Genomic DNA, 12,231 nt, shown 5'->3' with positions numbered 1-12,231 from the left:
ACAACATATCAAAGTTAGTAAAGTACCCTCCTATTTAGTGTTATAAATATGAACGTCTTACCTCGCCATCTTTGTGAACAGGTGTCCCAAAATAATCCAACACAGGAGCGTAATCCGGCTCTTCACCTGAACCATCATCAACTTCGAGAACCTTAGCCTTTTTGGCTTTCTGTCGATCTGTTAGACCGTGATCTGAATCTTGATCCATCTCGGCTTCAGATGGTGCATCATCTGGAGGTGGCTATAAGATTAATACATATTAGCTTTGTTTCTTTCGGTTATCGTGAATTTAATCAAAACATTGCTTACCTGTGAAGCCTTGGATTGCGAAGCCGGTTGTTTTTGCTTCTTTCGGGGTGCTGGTTGTGGTTGTGAAGGGGGGGGACTTGATTGTAAATCGGGTTGTTTTGAAGATTTCTTCTTTTGAGAGGCGAAAGCACTTGCTTGCGGTAGAGGAATGGTGAGTCGACTATCAGCGGAAGGCTGAACCATTCCGGGTAAGCTCTTTCAAGGTGTTGGGAGCCTTGATGAGCGACGAGCAGGTGTAGAAGATACAGGCATTGACGAGATTGAGACATCGGAATGGGAATCTGACTCTGGGCTGCTGGCCATGACCAACAAGTAATAAAGGAGACAATCGAAATTGAGAATGAAGTGAAAACGGCAGATAACTAAGTTTAAATGGTGATGTGACTGAAGACAACCGAATGGTTGAAGATTGATAATGAGAGACGAGTGAGAATTATCGAACACAGTTTGTAAAAACTTGGAATCTGTATAGTGGAAGGATGTGATGGTGGGGAAGTTGGACTTGAAGTTCGGAATGAATATTGAGCTGAGACTCAAGTCGATTAAACATGATTCGTCCTCCTCGTGCTGGATTGATTCGAGGTTGCCTGAGGCGCTGAGTATCTGGCCCCAAAAGGGAAGGAACTTGCTGTAATAGGCGGCCATAGTTCCAAGTGGATGTGACGCAAGGGGAGGTGATCGGTTAGATTGAGTCGACGACCATATGCGATCGGAATTCAGATGTAGCTCGAGGATGTGAAATTCTGAACTACTTGCCGGGCAGGCCCTGTTGCCCGTTGCACAGTTGCGTTGCTCACAACGGGGCCGCAAAGGCAACGCAACGGGGTGATAACCTACTCCCCGGTGAGCAACGCACCGGGCAAATGTAAAACCCGTTGCGCTGCTTTGCGTTGCCGGGTTTTGCCGTTGCTGGACGTTGCGGCGCGTTGCGCGCTGGAAGCAACGCACCGGCCCAACGTTGCTGTCATGCTCCAGCTCCTGAGGCCTTCCACATCTTTCTTTGTGGTTGGATCCCAGATGCTGAGCTTTTGCTCTGACAACAAGGACACATCATTGTCATTGGAGGATCATCTTCCTTGCATATTGCTTCACTTTGTGAAAAGAAAAAACTGCAAAAATACAAAAGTATGAGTTTTGCATGGGAGGGAATTTTCAAAGAGATAAATCAACTCAGCCTGAGCCCTGGACCCTGGACCCCGGACCCACAGGGCGCGGTTTTGGCCATGATATTTTGGCTTTTGGAAATTGGGGGGCCCAACAGGGGCATATGTACAAGTTACCCCGTTTTGGTGACCAGACAGATTCATTTGAAATAATTTCAAGGGTGACAAAGACAGAGATTTTTCAAAAAGAAGTAGGAAATTGATAAAAATGAGCAAAGAAAAAGAAAAAATCAATCAATCTTTGTCTTCATCAATCTGACTGTGCACTTAAAAATCCTACACTGACCTTGCATTGTTCTCAAAGCAGCCTCATTCCTTGCTGTACTTTCTTGTCTTACTTTGCTTGCTCTTCTTTTTCTCAAACAATTCTTGTTGGATTTCCCTATCCATAGGTTCTCACAGTGATCACAATAACAATCTACTTTTTCCTTAAGATCACCATTAATCACCATGGGTTTTTGTGAAGACAAGAATAAGCTGAGTACTTGCGTCCACTCTGCTTTTGATAGACTCAAACCTTCAAAATCAAGCATAGGATTTTCAAACATAATGAAAGGTGAAGTCAGTATAGATCCCACATTGTCTTCTGTGATGGGTACAATATTCATGCAATGTTTCTTGCTCAATTTATCAACTCAATAATAATTTGCTTGAGACCTTGCTTTTAGCTATCAATGATTTGAGCAGTCTTGCCAATGCCACTGCTGGCGTCAACTCTGTCATCCAGGATATCACATCAATTTGTTTCAAGCAAATTGTTGAAGGGAATGATACATGATTAATTGATATATCACAGAATAGAATTGAGAACCAGAAAAATTTGTACCATTCAATGATAATACAAAGCAGATTTGTTTGAAACAAACCTAAACAAAGACGTACCACAGGGAAGATGAGGACCTTGCTCCTAGTCAACAGATCAGTGTGTATAGCTTTGTATTTGGTAGTTTAGTAAGATTTGATTATGATTTATCAAACTTCTATACTTTTTTGAAAAAAATGGAGGGAGACATAAGCATTGTGAGAGGGGGCCACTGGGTAAACCCGTGGGCCTTTTGGGGCTCCACATATTTTGTGTTTCACTTGGTCAATCAGGTTTGTGGGAGGGGGAGCCCAGGAAGATTGATTACATTGTGGCTGATTTTGTGGACAGGGGGGCTGTCCATCCAACAGGTTGGGGTGTGGCCAGGCCACTACCTGTTTTTTTTTGGGTTGGGGTGCAGATTCAAAATCAGCCATTATTGGACCAGCTGTACTTTGATGATGTGCAGGGCAATGATGAGTGAAAGGTACACGATGCCCAACCAACAATGGACAACATAGTGTATGTACTTTAATTGACTAAGATTGACTGTCATCCATCTTGTGAAAACAAATCAATTGCAAATTACTTCCCAACATGATTTCATTGTGTCCTCAATCATAATTAGGGAACAGGCACAGGATACCTTGTTTTTGTGTGTTCTTAGTAGTTTATAAACCCACTCTTAGAGTGCTTTTTGAATTTGGGATCTGTTGAAGATTTAAGTTAGAATGCATGTGTCATGCTATGGTTACCTACATAAAACCATGATTGATGTTTGAAATGTCCAACAAATGAAACCTGAGCACAAATTCTGAGCTTGTGCTCTGACAATACAGACTCCCTCTGACTCACACCAAAACCTCTTCATATCTCCTTCCTCTCACCAACAACCTCTCTGTTTTGTCAACATTAAAGACAGCCACTTACTATGCCATCTAAATGGACTCCTGGTCAGGTCTGCAGCTCTGGGTAACTTGGCCGTTATCCGGGCTTAGTGGTATCTCCCTATTGTTGTTCCTGTATTGCATTCCCTCTGAGTGGTAGCTTGTTTTGCCCAATAGTGGGGTTCAAGTTGGAAGTCTGCCTAAAATGCAACTGTCCCTACATCAAGATAAGAGTTAAATTTTGAAAATACTATCAGAAAGCCCCACCTGAGAAGTACAGCCCAGCTAGCAATTTTCTTTTTCAAAAAATAAATTTTTGTAAAGTTGAGATGCCAAAGTGCATAGAATTCCAGGCACTTCTTGGCCAACTTGAATAACACCACTTGGGTCACACCAGGATTGAACATATTTGGGTGAAACCGGAAGAAATTATCTCTTTTTATTGTGGCAATATGGTTAGTCATCTGAATCATTACAAACTTGAGTATCAATTCTACAACATGAATTCCTATGAATTGTTGATTGTATTAGCATATGCAAAAATCGGTCTTGGAAACTTGCATTTTCCTTCTTCAAGGTGCACAGGCAGCCTGTCAAGTCTAGTATAATCAGAGATGATCACAAGCAGGAAGATTCTGGGGCAGATGTGTATTTGTGACAGTTGAATCATATCTGCTAGTTCCAAGTAGGTAGTAGAAGACTATCTCTTCTTATACAAAATCATCATTTTTCTTCACTCAAGACACCTGGGATTTTGAGATTCTGGGCATGGTTTTTGGTCTTGGTGATAAAAATGCAAACAACTTGGATAAATCTCTCAACAATCAAATCCTGTTTCTCAAGTTTTTGTCTTTTTCTACTCCTTCCATACCTAGCTTCACAGAATTTTTGGGTTTAGTATGGTAGAGTGTATTTGATCTCCTTTGTGTTCTAGAACCCTAGTCTAGCCACTCTTGTGACATTTTTTTGTACCAATACACACACACATTCTGCATAACTTGCAACTCAACTTTTGGGTCTGAAGAAGGTGTCCTTTGAAGACATATCCAAGGTAGATGGTAATCCTCCAGGTTGCTCACCAGAAACCAAGATCAGTATTTTTTGATCAAATGGTAGAATTTGTACATCAAGGACTGAATCAAATACCCATGGATCCTTGAAAGGAAATATCAAGATTTGCCCCCTTGTAAAGTAAGTCAGTACAAAGGCTCCAACCATGACTGTACCCTAAATCAAGTGATTTTATGTCATAAATATCAAGACCCTTTAGCTGTCTAGTCAAAGATATGGCTTGCCCAAGTCTTGAATAAGTCTGTTGTATACCTATTTGCCCTTTACAAGCAACAACCAAGGCATGATCCACACACACATATCACCCCAATTTTTTCTGGTGATAGGTGGAAACAATCAGCAGAGGAATGCTGTGCATCATTATCTTCACAGCCTACTTCTCATCATTGACTGTAAACCTTGAGTGCCTGCTTTTTCTCTCACCTTCTGTTGATTCAGTTTTTCGGTTTTTTAATGTTTCATTGTTGGCTTAACATTCCACAGTCAAGTAAACTTTCAAATTCAAACCAAAAATTGATCTATCACATCTAGTTGAAATGTAATATCAGTTTCTCTCCCAAACCTCAAACTAAAAAGTTTGCAGTCAAAGAATACATTAAGCTATCAAAAAAGATAACAGAAACAAAAGAATACAAAAAGTGGAGGCTGGACACCCTTAACTTTCTTCTAGAAAGTTGGGAGTGGTACAATGTTGTAAACAGTATATGATAACAGTTCTCCTCTGATATTGTGTCAGCCCATGTAACACCAAAAATGATCCAGTAAGGTGTAAGTTGCTTGTGCCTTGATCATCTCATGTAATGTCAAAATCTCAGCACAAAGTGAAACTTCTTGAAGTCTGAGCTTGTCTCAAAAATTGGAGCCACCACTTCAACTATCTCTCCAACACAGGTACTCATTCAGTCATATGATGACCTTTTAAATCTTTCTGTTCTTTTCTTGCATGATTTTTCATCTAGTATCCAAGTGATCATACATAAGGAAAGAGAATGCAAAACAGTTGAAGTTCACACAAGAATCCTGACAATCACCCATGACTCCCAAGTATTGAAACAGTGGAATCGAAGCAAGATAGAATGGATTAGAGTTATAAAGTGAGGTGATCTTGGAGTGTTTGCTCAAACCTTGAGAGGTGGAGAGGTGACTCAGGGATCCCTAAATTCTTGGGCACCACGTCCAGTGCACACTTAAGATCATAGCACAATCTTGAGCAGTATCATTGAAACATCAAGGGTAGGTTTGTTTGCATGCTTCCTACATTACTTCTGGATGATGTTTTCTAGTCATACATCACAGTGATCAACTCAGCCAATGAATCTAACTTTGTCAGATGTGTGATGCAGACTCTTCAGATCAAAGTTGGACTTGATCAAACAGCCACCTTGATGCATGACCAAGGACTGCATCAATGAATGGATAGTCTTTCCCAGAAGTATTGATCCCTCTAAGAATTACCCAGGATTGGATTCTAGCAATTGCAGGAGTACTTGATACATTGTTGAGGTACATGCATCCACCGCGCAAAGCCTGGAGATCTCAATCACTGACTATCAAAGAAAAAGGCTTTACGTTGTTCGTGTTGGAGACTGTTAACAGGCCTAATGATCCGTCAAATTGGTCCCCAGTGTGCTAGCGGGTCAAGGTCAAATCACGCTAGAGCCCGACAATCAGGAGTCGTCAGATGTGAAAAAACCACCTTTGATGGCAAGGCGAGTATGCATTTTGCAATTTTGTTTTGCGACGACCCAGATGTACGAGATAAATTTACAACAAGTGAGGCAAATCGGCAAATCAAGTGAAGTCTTGCGGCGTGACAAATAAATGTAACAGGTTGCAATGCGAGGGAGCTCGAGCCAGCTGGGTATCACGAGCTAGTCATATATCATCCATGCTCATTTTTACTCGAGACAAGTTGAAGTGAGCGAGTCTGATGGGCTTTGGCGTGATGCTTTGAAATCGTATCTCCTGAATGGTCGAGGGGTAAAGTCAAGAGATTAAGTTCGATGAGGTGCTATAGCAAGAGAAGGATGAGCCAGGATGGAACTATTGAGACAGGTTGCAGTTTTTCAGTCATACTCTTCTTGCCGAGGCTGCTGCTTTCCTTACCTAGGTCGATCTCGGAATTCAAACCTAGCCCACTCCAAGGGACGATCGAAGTGAGCAGAGTCAACGGTCCTCGGCAATTTAACATTCCCTCTGACTCACTCATCATTTTCACTCTCAAAACTCAAAACATGTCATCTCGTTTACTTTTGAAATTCGATCCTAACACTCCTACTGTTCCGATCATCGATCCTTCAAAGCCCAGAACAACAGTTTACAAAGTACCCGAACGCGCTCAAACCTTCGCACCACCTTATTTAGAACCAGAGGTCTATCAATCTCAATACGCGACAGATTCTGTGCCGATCGTCATTGACAATGGTTCGAAGCTCTTTTGCAATCTTCAAATTGCGACAAAATGAATTGAGACCTTGTTCTGATCGTTTCGATTTTATGTTATTATAGGATCTTGCTCACTTCGTGCTGGATATTCAACGATGGAGAAACCCTATCTGAATATTGATAATGTGATTTCGAGGTATCGAGATCGTAAAACGAATCGAACGATCACCTTGGCTGGATCAGAGTCTTACGTTGATGCAGCATCAAGATCTAACATCAGACCAATTCATGAAGAAGGTTTAGTGTGTAATTATGATAGCATGGTACGGATGATTCCTCTTATGGCTCTAGATGGGTAATCACTCCCTACTCAGAGTTTTGGCTCGTTCGTTGATAGAGGATAAAGTTCACCTCGCGTGATATGTCCGCTTCACTCGACGACGCGAGGTTGCGATAATCTATCGATGCTGACCATGCCAGATGTACACAAATTATTGAACCGTGCGAAACGATGGATCTGACGAACTGGTTCGATTTTTTTACTTTGATATCACATCTCCGTCGAAGGAAGGGATGCTAGATTACATTTTTTTGAAGCTCGGGGTCTCTGGTGACGCAGTCCATCATCCAATCTTGATGAGTGAAACTCTTTGTAATCCAGTCTATACTCGAGGACGTAAGTTATTCGTCTTATACTCAAGCTGGTCGAATCTATCTGAACAAGTTGACCAAGAGTGTTTTCCTTTTGAACTTATGATATTTTCAGTCATGTCCGAACTTTTGTTTGAGACTTATCAAGTCCCATCAGTCTGTTATGGAATCGATTCATTATTCTCATATCATGACACACATTATGATTTACCACTCGAAGAACAAACCTCACTAATAATTTCATCATCACATTCAAGTACAACAGTCATACCCATCATCTCAGGAATCCCACATGTAGCTCAATCTCGTCGATTAAATTGGGGTGGTTTACAAGAAAGTGAATTCTTTTTAAGATTAATGCAACTTAAATATTCCACTTTTCCTTCTAGGATGACCTCTTTTCAAGCTTTTGATTTGGTTCAAGATCATTGTTTATTTTCAACTTCTTTTTCTGATGAAATTAAAAAACTTCAAGATCCTGATTCTTTAGCTGAAATTAATCGAGTGATCCAGTTCCCTTTTAATTCTGTGGTAAGTAATTTTGTCATTGTTTCAAAAAAAATCACTGCATAAATTGACTATAATCAATTTATATCGAACTGGTATGTCTTTACAGGAAGTGGTAGAAAAGACAGAAGAAGAATTAGCAGTTCAAGCCGAGAAGAAGAGGGCAGCAGGACTAAGACTACAAGAACAAACCGCCAGAATCCGAATGGAAAAGGTACAAAAAAATATCTCTCTCCATATAATTGGTACCTATCAAGCTAAAATCTGTTTCTTTGAATTGGTTTATAGTTAATACAAAAAGAAGCAGATTTAGAAGCTTTTTTTGAACTTCAAGCTTGGAAAACTAAAGAAAGTAAAGCTAAATATTTAGAAAGATTATCATTAGAAGGATTTGAAAATGAAGAAGAATTAGATGCACTTGTAAAGAAAACTCAATTCCAATTGAAAAAAGCTCGTAATAAAGATTTAGGTATTGAAGAAGAAGCAGATAAGGTATGTCAGATTATTAAACTCTACTTTCCTATCTCCTTTGAACAATTTTTCGATTCTTGTATCATTGATTGATTATCTTGCTATATGATGAATTCGTGTCTTCAGGGAGAACCATCTTTCCCATTGATTGATACCCCAGATCACGCCTTGGACGAAGAAGGTTTGAAGGAGAAGCGACGTCAAAAGTTGATGAAAGCTGGACACGATGCGCGCCAGCGAGCAAAAGCAGAAAGAGAAGCTGAGAAACTAAGACTGGTCGGTACTTCAATTATACTTAATTGTTGCTTGATGGAAGATCGTCGTATTGAGGATATCTATCTTTTTTTGTTTGCAAATCTTTATGTTTACAGGAAGAAGATCAGAGGAAAGATGCAGAAGCAAGATTAGCAAATCCAGAAGGATGGCTTGCAAAAGTTAGAGCTCAGCATGAGGTACGCATGATCATCTATATAACCAATCTATAGAAATCTTTGAACTAAAAGGTCACCCCAACCAAAAACTTTTAGAGCCTTTTACAAAAAATTAAAGAGAGAAAGAAGCGAAAATCACAACTATCAGATCGAAAGTCGCATGCAGCACAACAAAGGATGAAAACCATTGCTACCTTGGCAAGTGACCAAGTTCCAGAGAAGACCCCAGCTGGTAACAAGAAGCGAAAGAAAGTCAATGGTTGGTTTCACACGTGATGTATAGTCTTGATACCCGGTCAAGGAACTTAGTGGACTCATTCTTGTCGGTTTGTTTGCGGAAATGATTCAGATGATACCTTTGGGGCGGATGATGCTGATTGGGCTGTGTATCGGGATGTGGTACGTATGGTCGACTATTTTGACCGATCCGTAGAGTAACAGTAATCGGAGGTATGCTGATTAAGATCTTTTTGAGTAGGTGGGAGCGGATGAATCAGCAGATGAAGAAGATGAGATTTTGGAACTTATATCTGTTGAGAAACAATTATTAGAACATGATGAAAACTTTACAATTGAACATACGAATGAAAGATTAAATTTAAAAAAGAATTCACTCTTAAATGCGTTTTATAAAGGTATCTCACCTAGTCATGATGATTCAAATACGGTCGTAGCTGCATTAGAAACTGAAGGCAATATGGAACAAAATGCACAACTTCATATGAATGTGGAAAGGATTAGAGTACCTGAACCACTTTATCAACCTCATATGGCTGGAATTGATCATGCTGGACTTGTAGAAGTCATCCAATACGTACTCAAAGAGTTTAGTCAAGATATACAAGACAAATTAACATCAGTAAGTGAACCCTCAACCGTTTTTCAAAGACTATCAATCGGAATTATATCTGATTTGTTGATTTTGAATCTATAGCATTGTTATATTACCAGTGGACATACCTTATTACCTAACTTTGATCTTAGATTGATGAATTCACTTAGACCAATCTTACCTACTTCTTCTCCATTAGGCTTGTTTAGAGCTAATCAAACTTCAGAAGAATTAAGACTTTCACCTTGGAAAGGAATGTCACGTTGGTCAAGTACAGAAGAGTTTCAACAAGCTGGTATTACTAAAGCTTTGTATGATGAATGTGGAAATGAATATTTAGTTGAACATAGGTTTGGTAATCGACTAGGGTTTTAAAAAGGCAAAAAAATCATTAAATAAATTGAATCAAAATCAAAATCAAATTATCAATTGTAATTGTAATTAGAATTTAAAGAATAAGTTGTTTTTTTCTTTGTAAAAGGGCAATCTTCTTTTGCAAGTAAATATTGAAATTGGATATCAGCAGTTTTTCCATTCAATTCGATCTTGATGATATCTGAGGAATATCGTGAATCACATTTCACCCAAAATGAGAAGCCATTTCGATGACCTGTGAGTCCAAGGATTGACATCTAGATCAAGTGATCAAATCGCCTTTGATGTTCATTATATATCAAGTGGTAATTGAATGCAACAAGAAATCAAGAGAGAAACTTTTGTTGAGAGTTGAACCATATATCCTCAGGGCAAATCCCGCATACATACATTGGCGTCACTGAATGAAGGTATTTTGTTTAATAGAATCCATCAATGAAACGCGAGTGGAGGTTCATGTTGAAAGATATTGAGATACTTTTGTAGATAGGAAAGTGAAACACTTTCAATGTGAAGCAAAATACTTGAATTCAATGTTTAAATAGCACCAATGTTTTTTATTATCTTGAACTCGCAGATAAGTGATCTACGGCATCAAACCATGGATTAACCCTTAATTCACAGCGTATATATCCTATACTATACATAGATATCATTACAAAGAAACCGAAAGAATTTGTCTCATTTTAAGCTTAAGCTTTATGATTTAGTTTCTGATGGGTTGGATTTGTGGAGTCAGGATTTACATGTAAAGATTAGCTTTTTAACTTTATTCTAGAGCTTGATGATCTCACGTTTTTAAAAAATTTAAACTCATTAACTCCACGTAGTCTTACTCTGAAGATTTGAAGTAGAAGATATGAGTACATAAATTAGTTAAAAGAAACATTGAATGTGATCATACGTCAGACTTTGTACCTCTTTGAACTCGTCATAAAATGATAAGCTGACTTCATATCATCATAGAAACAATTAAATGTCAACAAAAGAACAGCAAACTCACAAGAGAGATAGATGATAAGTAGATAGATAGATAGAAGACCGAGTATCCTTTATGATTCAAAACATAAATCAACACGATGCCCTGATAGCATGTGTATGTAGCTCCCGGAAGTCCAGCTCAGTTTTATCGTGGAATCAAATGTTGTGAAGTGACTGCATGAATTTGGTTGACGATCAAGATAGTTTGAAAGAAGACGGTTGTTTGACACCACAACTTCTGATTGCAAATTCCGCCAAGACATAAGACCATCTGCTGCACCTGACCATGAGAAATTCGGATCCTCGAAGCCAGATGATTGATGTAGAAAGACGATCCTTGATTATATAGACTTCACTCTTAACTTTATTGTCATCCAAAGATTTTCTTCATGTAATGTGATCTTGATAAAAAAAACCAACAGAATTTCATCAGTTCAAATGTAAATAAACAAATGCAGGCAATCGAAGAAGTGTGTACGTACATATTCCATTTTTTTTCAAATCACGACTTCTTTATGTGATGCTGATTGTAATATGTACATAGATACATGTACAAATTTAAATGATTTTGACTCTCTCCTTGATGTTTTCTTGAAAATCCTCATGTAGAAGAATGTAGAGAAATGATGGAGAAGATTGAATAGAGAAGTTGAAAATGATAAGGATTGTAGAATAAGATTGAATTTGAGAGATATGTAAGTGATTGATTGGATTTGAATCGAGATGGAGTGATATGCGTATATAGAAAGCGTTCAGCAAGAAATTCAATGATTGGTGGAATTGAAATGATTGCGCAATATGTAGACTAACTTTGTAATATTTGAAGATCATCGAGTGGGTCATGATGAAGTTGATTGATAAGTTCAAATTTGTTTTTTTGAAAGGAATGACGACATTATTGAAAGATCACGAGACAGGGTTGAGGTTGATTGATCGAAGGATGTGTGGTGAATTGGAAGGCTGTGGTATAATCCCGAATAGAATTACAATCAAGTTTCTTTCTAAATTGCCGATTTGAAGCTTTCTATCAAGTATGCAAGCTGATTTTTTAAAGTATTCCTTATCTTTTGATTTGATTTGATTGGCTTGATTGATCTCTCTTTCACCATATCACTTTGAATTGATAAATTGATAATTTAAGTTTTTGCGCGTGATTTGCAGTCTTCAAATGCACACATGACGTTTGAGATTTGCATAAATACCGATGTTCTCTTCTTCACTTCCCCGTCTTTCTTTCTTTTCCACAACTCCACAATTTTCCATAACTCCACAATAACAAAGCCTTCTTTACCTAAACATCATTTGATCCTCGTCTATTTGATCCTTTACATTTCGAACCAATCTTCTTTGTTTTTTTGGTCTTTCA

The 12,231-nt window shown here is 38.7% G+C and overlaps 2 protein-coding genes across 2 annotated transcripts; one reads left to right on the top strand and one right to left on the bottom strand.

The window, feature by feature from the left end:
* Positions 1 to 742: 742 nt before the first annotated feature.
* MELLADRAFT_87221 (uncharacterized protein) lies at positions 743 to 1,534 on the bottom strand (the record flags this gene model as incomplete). Its single annotated transcript, XM_007403762.1, has 4 exons — positions 743 to 937; positions 1,059 to 1,101; positions 1,147 to 1,342; positions 1,480 to 1,534. The coding sequence occupies 4 exons, from the start codon at positions 1,532 to 1,534 to the stop codon at positions 743 to 745; spliced, it is 489 nt and encodes a 162-aa protein (XP_007403824.1).
* A 5,205-nt stretch (positions 1,535 to 6,739) lies between these two features.
* Positions 6,740 to 9,884, top strand: MELLADRAFT_32515 (uncharacterized protein; the record flags this gene model as incomplete). Its single annotated transcript, XM_007403787.1, has 12 exons — positions 6,740 to 6,940; positions 7,185 to 7,293; positions 7,384 to 7,803; positions 7,889 to 7,989; positions 8,064 to 8,267; positions 8,373 to 8,522; positions 8,618 to 8,698; positions 8,774 to 8,887; positions 8,987 to 9,076; positions 9,156 to 9,324; positions 9,361 to 9,536; positions 9,612 to 9,884. Coding segments are annotated over 12 exons (2,088 nt in total), but the record flags the coding sequence as incomplete, so codon positions are not given.
* Positions 9,885 to 12,231: the final 2,347 nt, after the last annotated feature.

Source organism: Melampsora larici-populina, assembly GCF_000204055.1.
Source record: "Melampsora larici-populina 98AG31 unplaced genomic scaffold MELLAscaffold_1, whole genome shotgun sequence".
Classification (NCBI taxonomy): domain Eukaryota; kingdom Fungi; phylum Basidiomycota; class Pucciniomycetes; order Pucciniales; family Melampsoraceae; genus Melampsora; species Melampsora laricis-populina.
This window is presented reverse-complemented; position numbering and strand designations above follow the sequence as displayed.